The sequence below is a fragment of the Thamnophis elegans genome, chromosome 15, assembly GCF_009769535.1.
Source record: "Thamnophis elegans isolate rThaEle1 chromosome 15, rThaEle1.pri, whole genome shotgun sequence".
Classification (NCBI taxonomy): Eukaryota; Metazoa; Chordata; class Lepidosauria; order Squamata; family Colubridae; genus Thamnophis; species Thamnophis elegans.
In genome coordinates, this window is record NC_045555.1 from 31,506,869 (window position 1) to 31,527,407 (window position 20,539).

At 44.2% G+C, this 20,539-nt stretch overlaps 1 protein-coding gene across 2 annotated transcripts in view; it reads left to right on the forward strand.

Annotated features, from left to right (window-relative positions):
• The first annotated feature begins 2,187 nt into the window (after positions 1–2,187).
• NRG3 (neuregulin 3) overlaps positions 2,188–20,539 on the forward strand; it is a 599,640-nt gene continuing 581,288 nt past the window's right edge. For both annotated transcript variants that reach the window (XM_032231486.1, XM_032231485.1), the window contains exon 1: positions 2,188–2,950. In XM_032231486.1, the coding sequence (XP_032087377.1) occupies positions 2,188–2,950 (763 nt within the window). The remainder of the gene's footprint in view (positions 2,951–20,539) is intronic.

Here is a 20,539-nt window from a genome sequence, read left to right on the forward strand (position 1 = left end):
TGTAATCGATGATCTAATTCCTTATGCATTGAAAGAACTTTCAGGAAAGGTTAGCGGATAGCTAGCCACGGTGGACCTATCACGAATACTTAGAACGGTTAGATTTCCATTGCAGCGCGGAAAGCGAAAAAAATAGACCATATCTAAGCACAGATAGAGCGATGTCTTCTTTCTGCCACAGCCCACGAAGGGAGTCTTCCTCCTTCCTCCAGCCCCAGAGCGAGCCGGACTAAAGTCTCCCTTAGAGCCGCGCGGAACTATTCCAGTAGCCTTCTCCTTCTGACACCAACCCGGAGCAGGCTGCACAATCCTCGTGGCGCTTTGGTCCCAGTTACTCCGCAGAGATGCGAGCGGGCGGAGGAGGAGAGGCGGATATTCCCGCGGGCAGCGCTTTGCCAGAAGGCGGCACCTAAGTCGGGAGCGGCGGAGAAAGGGTTCCCAACGGCTCGCCAGAGCCCCCTCACCGGGACCCCGCGCCCGAAAGAAGAAACCTCCGCCTTCCTTCTCACTGTTGCTTTTTCGTTTTTCGGCAAGCTCCTTCCTCCCAACAGTCCCAATTGAACGGGCTGGCTCTGGAGAAGCCGCCAGGCTGCAGAAGGGATTCCACGCCGAAAGACCAGCTGCCGGCCCACCCATTCTCCCCACTCCCCCGCTTCCCATGCCTCCCTCCCTGCCCAAGCGCGATCCCGCGCACGGAAAGCCGCGCATTCCCGGGCGGCTGCTTCTGCCCTGCCGACGCAGGAGTGCCGCCCGGGCTCCTGGGTTGGGAAGCGGCCACCGGCCCCTCTCAGGATCTCCTCCCAGGAAGCGACTCCTGGCTTCGAAGGGGGGAGGGGGGGCGCAGTCCAGCAACGCTTCTCCTTGGAGCCAAGTGGGAGGGAGGGACGCTTCCTTTGCCCAGGCAGCAAAGTCCTCTTCCTCTCTCCCCCTTTCCCCCCGCCCCTCTTTCCTTCACGCGGCAGGAATACACAACCGCCTTTGACAAAAGAGAAAGACAAGCGGCCAAGGGGCTGGGGAGAAAAACCTGGGCAGCCCTGGAACGGCTTTGAATCCAGGGAGAGTGGGCGCGCGTGGGAAGGCGCGGGCGCGTGTCCGCCCCCTCCCCTTTGTAGCTTTCAGCGCGCCTGTGTGGTTTCTTTCTGGCTGGGATTATTTTAACCTGCCCCCCCTCCACTCCACCCCGCCGCTGCTCCGTGCTTGGTTTGGCACGCCGGCGCCTGTGCCTGGTTTGTCAGGTGCCAAATCCGAGTCCCCTTTGGCATCGGGCTGGGCTTTCGAGAGGATGCCAGGGGCGGCCGGCTCTCCAGCAGCCCCGGGGCTGGCGGCCGGGCTTCTCTCGCAGGCTGCTGCCTTTGGCTGGCTCTCGCCTTTTTGCAAGCGCTGTCCGAGGACTGGAGGCAGGGCTGCCGAATAGCAGGAGTTCCGTCGCTTCGGAAAAGGGGATCGAGGAAGGCAGGAACGGCGGCAGCCGGGGAATGTGGCCACCGCGGCCGCCAACCACCGCGGGGACCGGAGAAGCGTCGCCCGAAACAGGAACGGCTGCCTGTCGCCCGTCTTTTTCCTTGGTGAAAGGGGCGCCAGGTGGCTGCTGATTGCGGATCTTGGTTTTGAAAGAAGGGAAGACGCTGCCTTGGCCGAGACCTCCTCGACCCGGATCTTTTCCGTCTGAAAGCCGCGGCTTCTCGGGACTCGTTTGGCGAAGACCGCCCAGGATCTTAAGGGCTTTTTCATATTATTATTATTATTATTATTATTATTATTATTATTATTATTATTATTATTATTATTATTATTATTATTATTATTATTATTATTATTATTTATCCGCGGGGTCCGGACTCCAGGAAACCGGGAGGGGGCGGGAAATCGCAGAGAAAAGGAGGAGAGCTCGGCGGGTGGAAGGTGGGGAGAGCTCGCGCGTTCCAGCTGATTCAGCAGCGGTCGTGTGAATGCGCGGAGATGTAGCTGACAGAGCGGGAGGGGTGTCGCGCTCTCCGGATCGAAGGGAGGCCAGCTCTTTCGGGTACCTGCCGGCTGCGGCTGCCTCCCCCCACCCGCTGCCCTCGGATCTTCCCGCTTTCCTCCTCCCCCCTCCCCGTTTCTCGCTTCCCCTCCGCATGCTGCGCCCTCCCCGCCCTCGATGCCGCTGCTTCCCCCCGGGGGAGGGCTAGAAAGGCGCCGAGGAGGATGAGTGAAGGGGTCGCCTCGCCGCCGGGTGCCGCAGCCGCTGCCGAGGAGGGGGCGGCGGCGGCGGGCGGGGGCCCAGCGGCGGGCGATGCAGGGCCCGAGGCGGCGGGGCGGGAGGTGCGCTGCGGCGACTGCCTGGTGTGGAACCGGCAGCAGACGTGGCTCTGCGTGGTGCCCCTCTTCATCGGCTTCGTGGGCCTGGGGCTCAGCCTGATGCTGCTCAAGTGGATCGTGGTGGGGTCCGTGCAGGAGTACCTGCCCACCGAGCTGATGGATTCCAAAGGGATCGAGCAGGACCCCTTCTTCCTCTCCAAGCAGCCCACCACGCCGCCCAAGAGCGCGGAGCTCACCGCCTCGCCCGGCACCGCCGCCGCCGCCGCCGCTTCTCGGACGCCCAACCAGATCAGTACCCGGCTCACTACCATGGCCAAGGCGCCCACCCGCTTCCCGGCCACCCGGGGCCCCGTCCGGGCCGTCCCGCCGCGCTCCACCACGGCGCGCCACACGCTGGCGCCCCCGACCGTCCTGGCCAGCAGCACGGCTGCCGTCGCTGTCCCTTTCAGCACCACGCTGCTCGTGGCCCGCCCGGCGCCCGGCGCCCCTCGGAGCCCCCCTGTGCCGCTCTGGCCCACTGCGGCGTACACTACCTCGTCGTACAAGACTTATCTTCAGGACTCGGCTCCTTCCTGGACCTTATCCCCCTTCCAAGAGGCCAGCACCACCACCACCGCCACGCCGGAGACCCACTCCAGCCCCAAATACCGTAAGTGAGAGAGAACTTTTGCCTCACCTCCCTATCCTCTTTCTCCTCCTTTTCTTTTCTTCGGGTGGTTTCTCTGTTGTTTTGCCTTGGACTGGAAGGGTCCTTCTTAGGTGGACCTGGTTGCCAGCCTTGCTTGGCAGGGGGGAGGGGGTTGGAGTGAGGGGGGGGGAGGTTGCGTTTCAAAGCAAGGAGGCCGAGGGGCTCTTTGGAAGTTCCTCTGGGGTTGGCCTTTCCGTGGCTGTGGTGAAGATGGAGAGGAAAACTTCAGGGGGCTCATCCTTCACAGGGCGAGACCCAGGCAGGCACTGTGCCATTTTTTCCTGCATTTGGTACAAGTGGGTGAAATCTCAAGATTGAAGGCAGAGAAGAGCTGCCAGTGAGGTGGGCTCTTATGAACTTAAATTTGAGCCTTGGACTGGTTTGTTAGGATGGCAGACTGTGATGGTTTTGGACAAGGAAGGCTGGCATTAGTACTTTGGTGACTCTGGAGAAGAACAGGAAGAAGTTAAGATAAGACGTGAAGAAGTCCTTTTGAATCAGAGTTGTGCTCAAGAATCTTGGACAAAAGGCATGTGTGTTCTTCTTAGCTTTCCCAAAAGGTTTCCTCCTTTCCTTCCTTCCTTTCTTCTTTCCTTCCTCCCTTCCTCCTTCCCTCTCTCCTTCCTCCATCCCTTCCTTCTGAAAGCCTTTCCTCTTCTCCCTTGTAAGCTCTACTGTTTTAGATTCATGAGTGCCAGTTCTGCACTTGCACATGCAAACATGCGCCATATACATCATCTATATATGGAAGAGTTCTAGGTGGTGTCATTGTTTCTTCTTGCTGGGATGTAAATGGAATCTTATTATGCAGGGATGAAGGTAGAGAGGGGTCCCCCCCCCCAAAGGGTGAGGGATCTGACATATTTGCATTCCTCGCCAGTGCTGCAAATGTTCATTTATACAGTTCACTCTTACTCCCTCTTTTATTTGAAAAGAAATTGGAAGGGAATCTTCAAGATCTTGTGAAGGTTATCCAGGACATAGATCAGCTCCTGGATACTCCCTATTTCAATGAGAGTTTGGGGAAAGGACGGGTGTGTGTGAAATTCCATATTTGTCCCCCGTATTTCTCACCATCTCACCATCCTTTCCTTAGTGAGATTGGAACACTCTCATCCAAGGCTGTTTCCTTCCCACATGGTCCCTTTCCTTTTATGGGGTGAGAGCTGCTGGGTTTGTTTTTTTCAGCCTTTTTGTTCTCCCCTCCACAGCTTAAAGCTGGTTCTTCATAACCTGGGATGGAGAGCCCCTCCTCGAAAGATGCTGTGGGGTGAGGAAAGAGGCAAACACAGTAACTGGGTTGGGGAGAGGTTTCCCCCAGAGGATTCAGCTGGAGGAGGAGGAGGAGGAGGAGGAGGAGGAGGAGGAGGAGGAGGAGGAGGAGGAGGAGGAGGAGTAGGAGGGCAGGCAGCGTGTTAGTGGCCACTGAGTGGGTGTCCAGAGAATGAATCCATATTCTCTTCCAGGCTCCTTTTAGCTGACTGAGGAAGGGGAGGGGGAGCTGCTGGAGATGTTGTTTCTTTAGAGGATGAAACCCTGGCTGGTCCTCGTTCAATCTTTCCCTCCTCTGGCCCACCTTGCCTTCCCCCTTTCCCACATGCAAAGCCCTTTCAGTGGAGAAACCTCCCCGTGCTCTGATTTTTATGATGCTTTGAGCCACAGGACAGCAATGAGGGGGGGGGGATGTTCAAAGAATAGGCTGGGTGTGTGAATCGCTGCCTGTTCCAGTTCTCGTTAAAGACAAATAAATATCTCAGACATCTCTAAGCCTGGCAGATCCCTGGTGGTTTCGTAACCTCCACTGGGGAGTCCTTTGAGGTTAGAAACTGCTCGAAATATGAATGTCAACTGCCAGGAACCTATTGTGCCCCTCCGGCCAGCTCCTCTGCAGGCCAATATCATCACCACACCTGGGTGATGAAGGACTCTTCAGCTCTGCAAGCAACTCTTTGTTCCGGTTTTACGAAGGCTCCTCTCTCAGTTATAGATTGGATCTTAAGGTTTCCTCCCCTTCTCTGCTTCCCCACCCCATCCCACCCCCACGCCAGCTCTAGCAAGGAAGGAAATACAAGGAACTGCACATTCATCAGAAAGTGGCCTCATTTAAACACAGGATAACTTCTGCATTATCACGAACAGGAGATTAAATAGAATATGAGATTAAATGAGAGAGAGGGGGAGAGCTGGAGGGGGAGGAAGGGAGAAAGGAAGGAAGGAAGAGAAAGGAAGAAAGGAAGGAAGGAAGGAAGGAAGGAAGGAAGGAAGGAAGGAAGGAAGGAAGGAAGGAAGGAAGGAAATAAATAAATATTTTGGGCACATGGATTTTCTTCCTTTTCTCTTTCAACAGTTGTTGTTGTTGTTGTTGTTGTTGTTGTTGTTGTTATTCATACAGTCAGCCAAATGTTTAGATTGTATTTGGCATTTGTATCCATGTCCCAAGTCTTTCCCAAGGACCTGGAATAGGCAGATGTGGGTATTTGGTGTTGTCAGAGCTATTGTTGCAGGATGTTCCAGGTAAAGCTGCTTTTTGCAATTGACAAGTGGGGATTTTGTCAAATGTTGATGGTGTTCAAGGGATGCTCCAGATATTTTGAGGTTGGAGTACCCAAGGTTCCTGTGACTAATGGTACTGCTGTCTCTGGGTACAGCAGTGTCCATTATCCAGACCTTTTCTGTTGTTCTTATCAAAAATAGTAAGGCCTTTGGGTATTATGTGACAGGTGCCTGTCTCTTTGAATTCTAAGGTCCCAAAGTTCTTTATTTTCTATACTTGTCTATTTTGTGTGGGGGGGGGGCACCAGTTCTTGCTTGTAGGCAAATGGTCCTTTTTGTAGAGAATCTAACATTGCTTGATGCTACTTTGTCGTATCATTGTTTGTAGTCAATCTGTACAATCTTCTGGCACCAGACAATTTAGATTATTACGGATAATTTTTATTGTAATATCAGATAATTGTTTTCTCAGATTAACAGAGGCTAACTAGTGGTTCAATGATTCCTTTGTAGGCATTCTTTGTTGATGCCTTAATGGAATGCACCTTTCATTCCACATTTTGACACATTTAAAGGGCATTTGTATTCAAGGATAGACACAAGAAAAGAGAGAAGTGAGTTTTCTGAGAAAAAGATTCAGTTACTTATTAAAAGAAAGATGTGTTATCCTGCTTTGATTCACAGATTCTTAGAAAACTCAGGTGATGTAGTGATCAGGATATCTATCTAACTTATCAACACTCTAATGGATTTGTTTCTCAAGAGTCTCTAAGGCATGTTATGGACCTTCAAAGTGCTGTTTAAGTGAGAAAAGCTGGTTTCTACCACATAACCTTATGAAGTGTTTTGAAGGAGGAAGATGGTCCTTTATTGAGTTTCTTTGTTGTTTTTACTTAGGACAGTGAATAATTCCATCCACGCAGAGTCCTTAGCGAAAGTTCAGGCATATCTTCTTTAGGTTCTTCTACAGCAGAACCTCTCAGTCTAGGTCAAATAATTTCATGGTACAAGGACGCACTGTCCATTTGAAACTTTTGAAGGATACCATTGGCCTTTTGAGTAGTGCAGAAAGAAAAGTCACATGTGTAAGGGAGTCTAAATATAGGGAAAAACTGAATTTGATTTGCTATACTTTAACTGCAGTCAAAATTGCATTCCATCCATAGGGTGAATGTGGTTATTCTCTCTGTATTAACATTTTCCTTTTGTCATGCTTTGGAGAAATTCTGGTTATGATTTAACAGTTCTATGAATGACGTGGAGAAGAATAATCTGATCCACAATGTGCAGGGTGAAAATAATCAAGCAATGAGCATTAAGATTGCTTAGCTTTCAGATCACAATTAATGCATTGTGTAAAACAAAAAACTTTGGTAACAACAGTTTCATGGAACTAGACAGTGATCACTGGAATAGTTCAACAGCTCCCAAAGGTTTTTCCCTGTTATAAAGATCTGGAAGGGAAGGATCCCTATGGATTCTTATCTTTGGGGAACATAATTTGCAGAAACACCAATTAGATGTTTTCTGCTCCATTTTTCTGAAATAATACTCCCCTGTTTATTCCCAAGAGTCTTGCGTTTCCAAAAAGTAAGAAAGAACTGGCTTTTTCAGTCACCCTTTGGGATTTGAGGTGTTTGATTCCTTCTGCAGGAGGAATATATTTTGACAGTTGGGTTTAAGTATCTTGCTTCGAACTTATTGCTGTGTGAGGTCTGCAGCCTGCTCTGTGTTGGTTGCAGAGGCAAATGGGTCGGGTAAAATAAATAAATAAATAAATAAATAAATAAATAAATACAGTATTTTTTAGAGTATAAGACGCACCTTTCCCCCTCAAAAAAGAGGGTGAAAATCTGGGTGCATCTTATACACTGAATACAGCATTTTTGGCCTCCCGAAACCCCACTCCCTTTGCAAAAATGGCCGTGCATAGCCTTTAGGGGGCTTCCAGAATGCTCCTGGGGGCTGGGGAGTGCAGAAATGAGTGAAAACAGGCCATGTTTTGCCTGTTTTTGCCCCCTCCCCCACACTTCCCAGGAGCACTCTACAAACCTCCCAAAACATATCCATGTCCCCTTTTTTGCAAAAAACAAGCCTGTTTTGTGAAAAGCAGGTTGGTTTTTTGTTCGTTTTTGCCCCCCAGTCCTCAGGAGCACTTTGCAGGCCTCTCAAACTCTCTGCATGTCCCATTTTTCACAAAAAACAAGTCATAAAGAGGGTTTGGGAGGCCTGCAGAGTGCAAAACCTTTTTTAAAAAATTACCTCTTCAAAATCTTGGTGCGTCTTATACTTCGGTGTGACTTACAGGAGAAGCAGCCCTGCTGAATCATATAATGCAAAATGCCAAAATTGACTGAGAAATTAAAATTTATGTTTGTTTAGGAAATATAAAGAACATTTTGAGATTTGCTGTGATTTGTTGTCATTTTATGCAAAAATAGAAAGTTGACCTTTGCTAGTACACCCCAACAGCAAAATGATAATAATATACTCACAGTCTATTATACGGTTTTGACTGGATTTAGTTCTGATTATTGAAACTTTCCTAAGGATTAGGATATTAAAGATAGTGTTATAAAATCAATGTTTTCCCAAATAATACAACTACAACTGATGAGCTAAAATTCTGTCCATTCCTAAAGCATCCAGATTTTTAACATGGCACCAAACAATGACAATCATAATGCATATGTGTACAAGAACCTATATTACACAAAAGTGGATCTTAGTGGGGTTTTGAAATTGCTGGTTGGGTACTTCAAAGGAAGTTTACTTCTCAACCCTCATTCAAGGAATAATAAAAATAATGATAAAAATGATTTAGTGATGTATAATAACACACTTAAGAATACCATTGAAATGAAACTGAGCTAAGCATGCTCTCCAGCCTGGACTTTCCAGGGATGAAAATCTCCTTGCTTTTTATCCAAGTTTATTTGCTTCCCTGCTGAATGACTTGAGAGCCACTAAGATTTGAACTATGGCCACCTTTGTTTCTGTGATTCACCTGTGTGAATCCTCACAGCTTCCATCTCAGAGTGACACACCAAAGTATGAAGGAATTTCAAAAGAAATTGTGGAGCTTTGAAAAGCATAGTAGAATAGTTGAAATACAAATATTACATCTCAATGGCATTGTTGTTGCTTTCTTGGAATGACAAGTCCAGAGCAAAATTTTTAAATATTTTGTTTTTTTGGGTAGATGCATTTTCTTTAGTACGAGAGGTATTTTAAAATAGTTATTTGTATTTCACCCTTGTTATTTTTTAAAATAGCTCAAGGCAGCAAATGTATCTAACATACCTTCCTCCTCCTCACCATATCCTAGTGAGTGGCCCAGTCATCCAGCCAGCTTTTGTGCCTAAAGGTGGGACTACAACTCATTGTCTCCTAATGATTGGCCCAAAGTCACCCAGTTGACTCTCATGGCTAAGATGGGATGAATGCAGGGTCTCTTGTTTTCTAACTTTGATGCCTTCACCATTAGAGCAAACTGGCTCTTCGTAATACTGGACTGAAACAAGCAAACAACAAACTGAAATTCTTGATGATTTAGTCATACTCTCTTCACTGTTGCTGAAAAATGCCAACTAATTTTTTTGTGTGCTCCTTTAATAATATCTTGAAAAACATCTTCAATCTTGACCAAATAGAGACTGAAATCAATGGAAAGCAAATAATTATAAGCAATATTAGAATTCTGCACATAATTTTGGACGATATTTTATTGATTTTATGACATCTTAAAAGGACATTTTCCTCTACTATTCACAATGCTGGGTTGAATAACAGCAATGTGTAGCTCTGCTTAGTATGCCTTAAAATCATAATAGAATCATAACTGTTAAGATTTTGCTGTGCTTTACTTGCTTCATAAATATGCTGAGTCATCTTGAAAAAGCAGTCCTATATTTACATTTCTTTAATACTTGCATTAAGAATTTTAGTATCAGACAACCAAAAGCATTTTGGAACATATAGCTAGTGAAAGCTTATTAATTTGCTAATTTGTGTAATATAATGTAATATTTAATGGTTTCCTGATGGGGTGGTTCTATTTCAATTTTGAATAAAATCAGATTTGATCTATTCTATATGAATATTTTTTATTTATAATAACTTCAAATGGTTGGCTAATAATTAGTACTGTTGATAGACCACATTAAATAGTGAGATAGGCCTAGAATGAACATTTTTACCCAGTTTAAGGATTAGATTTAGATTTTTTTTTCTTAGACAGTTTCCAAGTCCCGGAGAAGTGTCTTGCACAAAAATTAAAAAATCTGATATTAAGACTTCTTTACATTCTTTGCAAAACTCACCTGATGTTCTAGCAAGGCTTGGGGTTTTCCACTTTTAATAGTTTAAAGGTTTCCAAAATGGCAGAAAAATTCCACTTCCTCTGGAGATTGTTGTGGGAACATTAATCTATTAAAGATATATTATTTTTGCTGCTGGTGGATTATATATACATTTTAAGCCTTCGTCTAAGAATGTTGTAGCCTACTTGTAGAATTAAGCAGTGTGGGCTGGTATGAATAGGGAATCTGGATACAATTTCTGTGTCTTCCATGATCCACCTATCGAGTCCTTCCTAAGGACCTGGGATAGACAGATGTTGCTTGAGGCTTTTATCATCATATGATGGAAGCTCTTCCACGTAAAACTGCCTCTTGCAATTGACTGATGGAGATTTTGTCCATGACAATGGTGTTCAAGTGGTGCTCCAGAAGTTTTGGGATTGTACCCAAGATGCCTATTACTATTGATGCCTATTACTATTACTCTTCGCTTTCTGTTGCTACAGTTGTTCAACTCCCATCTACAGTTCTTTATATTTGGGGATTTTCTCCAGTTCTTTCTCTTCTGTTCTCCAAGTGCTGACCATGTCCAATATCCAGATGTTTTTGTTCTTTTTATCGACCTGTGTTAAATCTGGGGTGTTATTATTGCTATGTGGGTAGCCAAGACATTGTCTTTCGGAGTCATAAAAAAAACTTGCAGAGCAGAGGTGGTACAATATCTGTAAAGGTAAAGGTAAAGGCTCCCCTTGCACATATGTGCTAGTTGTTCCCGACTCTAGGGGGTGGTACTCATCTCCATTTCAAAGCCAACACTGTCTGAAGATGTTTCCATGGTCATGTGGCTGGCATGACTAAATGCTGAAGGCACACGGAACACTGTTACCAAAGGTGGCCCCTATGTTTCTATTTGAATTTTTACATGCTTTCAAACTCCTAGATTGGCAGAAGCTGGGACAAGTAATGGGAGCTCATTCTGTTACACGGCAATAGGGATTCGAACTGCCAAACTGCTGACCATTCTGATCAACAAGCTCAACGTTTTAGCCACTGAGTCACCTACAACATCTGTACTGGCTCCCAAAAATGTCCATATAAGTTTTCTTTATAGACAGAAAGTTTCTGTAGCCTTCTAGAGTCCTTTTTCAACTTCTCAGTCCACTCTGAGATTTCTTGTCCTTTTCCACCCAAGCATTAACTCAGATCTAATCCTGATTGGCCATTTGAGACCAACTAAAATCCATCAAACCATATGTGTAGTGTTGGCCAGGAAAATGACAAGGAAGTATACATGAAATCATCAGGAGTTGAGGTACAGTTCAAAGGAAACATTATCATTTTATATGAAGATGCATCAGTGGTTTAAGGCGTGAATAATTGTGAATAATTCAAAAGAGACTAATGAGAACTGGGTATCATCAGGACACTGTGAGAGAAGAAGAGGAGGGTATGGAATATCATGGAAAGAGGTTTGGCTGATTATTGAATGCAACTCTTGAACAAGATGTGCCACGTCATAATTATTTGATGGTTGCCCATTTCACATGTGACACTGGGTGCCTAAACACTACCAATTCTGTGCTATTCTTTCCAATGGGAACTTCCCTGCTTTGACCATCATAAGTGCATTTAAGGGCTAAGTGATGGTTCCTTCTGAAGGGGAAATCACCCTTTACAGAATGACAGAATAACAGAGTTGGAAGGGACCTTGGAAGTCTTCCAGTCCAACCCTCTTTGAAGTGACTAACCAAATCAGTTCAGCAGCTTGGATTTAGTCAAGTATTTCTGGGTTGATTTGAATATTGGATGAACAGTTCCTTCATATTTTTCACATCCAAATCACACAGCAAATTCAAAAGCGATTTTGGCTGCCCATAAAATACATCAGGTCCTGGACTAGATATTGGAGAGATGGATGTTATTAGATTTCTGCTAAGCCCTTTCTAATAGGAATACTTAAGAAACAAAATCATTTGGATGTCTAAAAAGTATCTATTGCTTGTAGGCCATCATCTCAGAATCTTGGGGCACAGAAGAATTCTCCAGTGAAGCTTATATCTGATATAATTAAGGTCAAGTGAATCTGAGTCAATTCTCTGAATTACTGGCCCTGTTTCTTCCTATAACTATCATACTTCCTCCTACATTATAGCTGGGCCTGTTAGATATTTCATCACTATTTCTTACATTACATCAAAAAAGTTTTTTGACTTATATTGTTGGAAGAAATATCCATCTGGTTTAGTTCCAAGCTGGGAGAAAAATACTGGAAACAACATCGAGGCTGATTGGAAAGAGGTTTATTCATGAAGCAGAATTACGTATGATTCTGGGCAGCTGACAAAATGGAATTGAGAGTGGGTGGGTTTTTATATCTTCTTTGGGCTTTATATTTGAGCTTCCTGTTCCTGTGCAAGAACATGTCCTTTAATATTCTATTGGCTGTTATCAGATTCCTATGGGGGTCATGTAAAGGTCATAGTTGGCTCTATAGGTAAAATAGGAAATGCAAATCCTAGGTGTTTGTCTAAACTAATTTAGTCAACCTTTTGTTTGTTGCTTATCTGGAGTCTACGCCTGACCCAGTCTTCCTCAATGGATTACCAAATCTACATTTCTAAAAGCTGGCCTCCTCAGTTTAGGCTTCGGCCAGGGAAACTAGGGCTGGATTCTGCCTCCCTTAAGATTTTTTTATTTCTCCTTTGGGGAAAATATTTTATCCTGACTTTTTAATATTTCCCAAAATATTTCATTCTCCAGGTGGGGGTTGGATTCCTACAATATGATTTATTCTTGTCCTCTTGTAGCTTTACTTTTTGTTTCAAAATGATACATATGTTAAAATAATTTGGGAAAGAAATAGTTGGGGAATAAATACTGCTACTATTACTATTAATGAACGTGATGCTGAATTATGTTAAGAAAATGCAGAAATTGTTCTCCCCAGAAGAAGCATAGCTTTATCAAATCTGGTGTATGGCAAAGAGGATAATCCTTAATAACTGGGAAGAGAGATAATCTCCTGATTTTAAGGAATGGATCCAGGGTTTGAGTTTGTTATCTCTTAATTTTTTTAAAAGTTTTTTTTAAAATAAAAAGATAGTGCACTATGTTGATGCATCTCTAGCTATAGAGATAAAATTGACCATTATATTAATGCTATATATAAAATCAAAACTTTATTACAGTCCCAGATCGGGTTAAATGCCATATAGGCATTATGGCATTAGGTATTATGGCATTAGGTATTACGTCTACTGACACATACCTCCCAGCAGCCAGTAAAATCCCATAGATTGGGCCGCCTTCAGATGCCATCGGCCAAACAATGTCGGCTGGCGGGCCCTCGGAGGAGAGCCTTCTCGGTGGCTGCTCCGACTCTTTGGAACCAGCTCCCCCCCGAAATCTGGACCATACCCACTCTGATGGCCTTCAGGAAAGCCGTAAAAACTTGGCTGTTCCAGCAGGCCTGGGGCTGTTGACCTCACTGTTGAGGTCCGGCCCCGACTAGAATGAATGTATAGGGGTGTCTGTTGTTTTAAATTGTTTTGTCGTTATGTGTTTTTTATATTTCTTGTAAGCCGCCCGGAGTCCTTTGGAATTGGGCAGCATATAAAAACTCCAAATAAATAAAATAAATAAATAAAATGTGCATTATGTTGAATTCTCTGTGCACATCCTTGAAAACAGGAATTCTGCCACTGTTCCTTGAAATGAGGGGTCTTCAAATTTTATGACTTGTGCATGGCTAGCTGAGGAATTCTAGGAATTGAGGTCCATAAATGTCCAACCTCGGCAATTATAAGACCTGTGGACTTCAACTCCCAGAATTTCCCCACTAACATAACTGGCTGGTGAATTTTGGGAGTTGAAGTCCACAAGTCTTAAAGTTGCCAAGGTTGGACACATCTGCCATAGACATTGAATATATGAATAAATATGCAAACATGTAACCAAAAATTTGCAAGGTCTTCAAATCAAAACCCAGCTTTTATTTTTAATTAAAATTTGGGCTTCTACTAAAAGTATCCTGCTGTTCCAGTGCCGGACATCAATCTTTTCAAAAGTCCTGTAAGCTTTGTTATTTCTTTGTATTCTAACAACATACAAGTGATGTCCTTCTGACATCTCGGTAGAGTGAATGTGTGTTTTTATATATGCACAACAGTTTGGGAGTCCCCTTCCTTTGCTACAACTCCAGTAATCTGGCCATTAGTCGCTGAGATTTGATTGCTGGCTATTACCAGTTAGAGGGGCTGTAACACTGCAGAATTGCAAACCATCAAATTAGCTAGATTGGATCCTCCTTAGGGCTCATAAAGGAAAGTGCCTGAACAAAGGCAGACCAGTTCGCTTGCAGTCTGCTGTGGTCTCTTTATGGGCACAGCAAAGGTTATTTCTCATTATTTTATTTGGAGGTGATTTAAACACATGCAGGGTGGCTGTTTTCTATGATACAATCAGGGGTCTTAATGAAATCAATTTGGAATGATTTATCTTGGCTTGGATTGAAATGTCTCCAAATGACCTTGCATTCGGCAGCTTCAGTATTTTCCTTCTCTTCGCACAGTCAAACCACACGAGGTGTATTATTCCTTTCCTTAAAATGTGAGTACTTCATAAGCTAATCCACCACGTTTGATCTAGAATCCCTTTGCTGCAACTGGGCCAGCCCTGTTTGCAGTGAAAGAACGGCTGATGAAAATGAGCCAATTTTATCTCTGGATCCCCTGTTTGGCGGCTGCAGTCACCATCACATTTGCATTTTAGCCTTGTAAGATGCGGCAAGTACAAGAAGACTTCCATGCGTTGGGTCAAATCTTTGCCATGTTTCATTGTATTTACAGGATGCAATTATGTTCCGTCTTCACAAACACGTGGCTTGGTGTCAGCTGGGTTAATGTGAAGGCTGTATGAATATTCAGTTTCAAGAGTTCCTTCAGGGCGCTTTAAGAACCAAATCTTCCCTCCAGGCTGGATGCTTGGAACGAACCACTGCATCGGTTGGACAGCGCCAGGTTGGCTACCTTCAGTCTGAATGATTTATTCAATTCCGTTCTCGGGTGGTATACTTCTGGTTACTAAAATAATGTGAGCATCTTTTTTTGTTTCCCAGTCACATGCTAACATCTAAGTGTTGATGCACTTAGACATTATTTATATTTTGCTTCTAACTTGAATGTAAGTTAAAGTAAGAAGGTGGGCGTGCTTTGAAAACTACTGCAGAGGTTCCTTCCTCGTAGAATTGTTTGGTGTACGGTATATACGGGTGTGGGAATTGCCATTTGTACAACAGGAAATTATTCCAACTGTTGGTCATAGAATCCTTCCAGTAATAGCAACGGCTAATGGATTCCCCAAATGCAACATAATGTGTGTGTGTATAGAGAGTCATTTACTTTTGATATGTTCCCTCTCCTATTCCTTTTTTCAAGGTGGGGATGAAGAATTAATGCCCTTTCCAGATCGGTGAGTGGTTTTGTTAGAAAGAAATGAGATTTTTGTTGGAATCTTGCTGAGAGAAAACTGCACTGAATTGGTATGGTCATTTTTCCTTCCTTTCATAACGTCGCAAGTGAAGGCCCTGGCTTCAGTCAGGGGGGCAAGGAAGTGGATTATCCATACAACATTTCTGTGCAGATAGGAGAGGTCAAAGGTGGTTGATAATTACTGCATTTAGAAGGCATTTTCCTGGCAGCCTAATAGGAACATTTGTGCCCCCCCCCAGCTTTTCTTCTTTGTCCCATGATTAACAAAGGCTTCTTGCAGCCAGGAGGGTTTCTGCCCACATTTGCTTTATTGGCATAGTTGCATTGACACCATCCATTCCTTAGCAACATTTTTGGCATGATTTATTGATGTGAGCTCTGCCTGCTTCCCATTATCTATGAGCAAACTGCTGCTTTGTGATAAGACAACCACAGGGAGCCACACAGGACAAGCAGTCCTCGATTTACGACCACAGTAGAGGCAACATTTCTATGGCCAAGCAAGACAGTTGTGAAGTATGTTTTGTCCCATTTTATGACCTTCCTGGCCACTGTTGTTAAGGGAATCACCACAGTCATAGTTGGAACAGGTTAGAACATTTAGATACCTTGGGGTGGTTTTCCGCTCGCAAGGGACATGGAAGACACACCTGGATCACACATTGCAAACAGCCAATTGGTCCTCAAATGCAATTAAACACTTCTTTTACACAGGCGGAGGTCAGTTAGTACCTGCTGCCTTAAAACTTTTTGAGGCCAAAACATTGGCACAAATTCTATATGGGGCACAAACAGGAATCTTTGCAAAGAAAGACTTGCTAGAAACCATACAAACCAAATTCTTGTGAGCCATCTTAGCTGCACCCAAAGAAACTCCAAATGCCCAGTTAAGAATTGATACAGGCATGCCTCAAATTCAGGTAAGAGCCTGGAAGATAATGATCATTCATTGGCTTAAAATGCATTTCTTTCCAGAGGGACTGTCCCCACTAGTGTTGACTGACAACTTCCCCTCCCCCTGGAAACAGGCAATTGATCACAAGCTGGGCTCTTATGGGCTCTCACCGGTATTCTTAATGTCCCTAGGCTTTGATCAAGCAAAGCAAGCAATAATCAATAGAATGAAGGACATGGAATTGAATAACAAAATAGGTTGCCTCTCCACAGTAGGGACAGAATCAAACAGGGTGTGTGGGAATCGGCAAGATATCTAAATGACCTGATCTCCCCAAAACAAAGAATAGCTTTCTTCAGAACCAGATTTAACATTCTTCCTTCAGCACTCCTCCAGGGCAAGTATAAGAGAACACCAATAGCAGAACGGGTTTGTATATGTGGTAAAGGAGAACTGGAAGATAATTCACATGTTCTATTACATTGTGAGCTATACAGAGTTTGTAGATCTGCACATATTCTCCCCTTATTAGAGAGATTGCCAGGGAGGGCAGACAATTTTTATCTAGGCTTTCTCCTCCAGGACACAAACTCGGCTACCACGTATGCCGTGGCAAAGTTCTGTGCTGCTGCAATGTCCATAAGAAAAAAATTGTCTATAGAAGTATAGTTGTCATCTTGTACTAATTATCTGGACGTATCTCTAACCATCTTTGGACCATTGTATTTATTCCTATACTTAACAGCGTTGCACCCAGGTAAACCAGGGAATGACCTGAACAATCTGAGACCATGTATGTTATTTTCCACTTTTAACATCAATACTTTTTAATTATATCTTAATGTCAGTACTTTTTAACATATTGTAAAAACTAATGTGTATTGCTGGTCTTTGACCGTAATAAAGATTTATTTACTTACTGGCTTCCCAATTGACTTTGCTTCTCAGAAGTTCACACAACAGGAGCACATGGCCCCTGGGGATACGGCAACCATTGTAAATACACCCCAGTCTTCAAGCACTTGAATTAGGACCACTGTGACCCCAGGGATGCTATGACAGTAACAAGTGTGAAAAATGACCATTTTTTCACTGTCGCAGCAACTTTGAACGAGGGACGGAATGGTTGCAACCATCAAAACTTGGTCAGTGGTCTTCCAACCTGATGAAGCCCTGAGCCTCTTTACCATGTGGGGGGAGCTTTCTTTAATGCAAGGGTTGCTCCTTTCCTCCCCAGATCATTTCTCCATCTGTGCCTAGGGAGGCAATCAACTGATCTCGCCACATGAACCACATTTATGATCCCATTTCTTGCTTTTCTCCATTGCTGCTTTCTTTGTCCTGGAAGAAGAAGTAGCGCACATTTTCCTCCAGTGGGGAGGGGGAGAGACCTGGGGGGGGGGTGATGGTTGGACATTCGAGCCAATCATGTTCATGTTAGCAAGGGGGCTTCCCCTAATGGAGGGTTGATTTTCATTTTCTGTAAGGAGAGAAATCTGGACTTTTTCCAGAACAGAAAGGCTGTTTCGTGATGAGAATCCTGGCAAGATTAGGAAAAAAGTCAGAAATGCTACTAGGTATTTATGCTGGACTTGGTTCAGAGGTGGTATTCAGCAGGTTCTGACCAGTTTCCACCTCTGACTGGCCCTGCCCCATCTATTCTTGGCTTCCTGAGTCCCAGCTGATTGGGAGGGAATAAGGATTTTGCAGCAAACTTCCCCTGCCATGCCTAACAAGCCATGCCCACAAAGCCATGCCCACAGAACTGGTAGCAAAAAAATTTGAATCCCACCACTAACTTGGTTGTAATATAAAACATGAATTTGCATCAGGGTATCAATTCTATTGTTTCCTTGCAACTCCCATACGCAAATATTGGATTTTTCTTTTGTTTACTGCAACTCTGTACAATTTTGGTCACAATACTACAATTTGTTTTGAGACTTTGGAGACTAAAACATAACAGCTACAGGATTTGGGTTTGGCTAGATTAGAGAAAAGAAAAATTAGGACTGACATGATAGCAATATTCAAGTCTTCCAGTATTTGAGGGACTGCCCCAAAGAAGAGGGAGTCAAATTATTCTTCAAAGCACCAGAAAGCAGGATAAGAAACAATGGATGGAAACTAATCAAGGAGAGAAGCAACCTGAAATTAAGGAGAAACTTCCTAAGAGTAAGGACAATTCACCAGTAGAACAGACGTTGCTTCCAGAAGTTGTGGGAGCTCCATCACTAGAGGCTTTTAAGAAGAGATTGGACAGTCACTTGTCTGAAATGGTATAGACTCTCTTGCTTGAGCAGGGGGTTGGACTAGAAGACCTCCAAGGTCCCTTCCAACTTCTATCCTATCCTATCCTATTCTCTGTTCTATTCCCTATTCCATTCCATTCCTATTCCATTCTTCCCTTATGCCTATGTATTGCATATTTTACACCTTTTGTTTCTGAATGCATCGGATATCAATTTGGTGTGTTTCATTTTTTAAAACATATCCTTGTCCACTGAATTGAGAGGTCCATAAATGGTTGTGTTGGTCTGTGAATAAACTGGCCTTCTCAGAAGTTGTTTTTCCTAGTAAGACCACCCATCTTCACCTCAGCAATCTTTTAGGCAGAATTTGGTACCAAATTTAGAACCTCTCTTCCTTTCTTTAAGAATGGTGTTCGGCTTTTTGAAATGAATTGGGTTTTCTAGGGTTTTGCAAGCAAATATCTTTTAGATCATCTTTGAAACATTAACCCAATGGGAATTGTGCAGAGGCAATTCTTCGGTAATGTTCCAAAGAGATAGGGAAAAAATTGCTTGGAGGCACATAGTGTAGTGGCTCCTCTCCTAACTTAACAAAGTAAAGCCTCTTGAAATTATTTCCAAAGGAAGCTTTAATCAAGCAGGATGGAAACCATTAGAGGCAAAGCAGCATCTGAAACCCTTTAGGCAATGCAAGTGGGATTAAACTGATAATGACCCCTCCCCTTTGTCTGAATGCAGATTCTGACCAATACACAAGTGTGAAGATGTTTCCTTAATTCTTCTGCCCTGAGAGTCGAATAAAACACACGTTCCCATGGCTATCTCTAGTTAGACATTAAAGTAAGATATCCCACATGGCCATCATAAACATCCCTCCAGAGGTACTGGGACTGTGATGTTCCCGTGGTTCGTCCATGAGGCCAATGTTGAGAAAAGATACAGACACGAGCTTTCTCGGGATGGAGCAACCAAGATTGTGGTCTGGAAGCCCCTTTTATTGAGATAGGACAAAGGCAGGAGGAGCAATAGCATGTGATTAAAGACAGCCTGTCAAAGTACAATTGCTAATCTACTGCTCAGGGAAGTTCTGTCCATATATGGTCATATCCTGGAGTCGTTGGGTAAGGCACATCTAGAGTGAACTGTCAGGATGTTATGTTACGCACTATCAGGATATCAGGATGTCATGGATTACTATCAGGATGTTATGTTCTTTAGGAGTTTGTTTTCTCCTGTGTGGTTCAGCGTGGCTGCACATGCCCTGTTATGCACTGGGCCATGGGTGACCGCTACGCCTACACAAGGAGTTATGTGACAACAAGCTGCATGGCATTGGGAGGGGAAAGTGGGAATAGAAAGTTACAGCACAGCATAGGGGGGAGAAAGGGCATGTGTGGGAGTAGCTGGCTCACATAGTTTATGTTACATGAGGCTGCATAGTGAGTCCTGGCTGTTTATGCCGGAAAGATGTTTCTGGTGCGATGTTTTTGCATCCCTGTGTATGTGTGTTTCAGACAGCAGAAACTGCCCTGCACACACACACACGGAATGTATTCCAACATCTCCACTGTTTTTGTTTTTTAAAAGGCAGCGTCTCCTTCTTCGTCGCTGGGCATGCGGAAGGGATCTTTCCCCATGAAAGGGTTGACTGTTCATGTAACTCCATGTGGTTGACAATGTGAATATTCTTCTGTGGAGCCAAGCTAGAGAATATATTCTTACACATAGTTAATAAAGAGGGTACACATTGAATACAGCAGCACAACAGTATCAGCAAAGCAACAAGGGTTATAACAGTCTTGGAAACATTTCCCAACCAGCTAAAATTTGGTAACCAAGAGGTCATCCAATCCCACCAGGAGTCCGAGGCCTTATATGTTTGTCTAACTGCTTGAACGATATCATGTAATTTTTCCACACTGGTTTCAATTTCTCCGGACTGGTTCAAATAATGACAACAGGTAGCATTCAACCAAACACATAGTAGGGGGACCTGCGGCGAAAGACAGGGCAGCTGGTCGGGGGAGTGTAGGATGGAGGTTGCTCTGCTCTGTTTTCCAGGTCAGAGACAGAGACAGCCTCAAGCTGTGGTTCCTGTTGGTTGGTCATGGTCAGGCTGC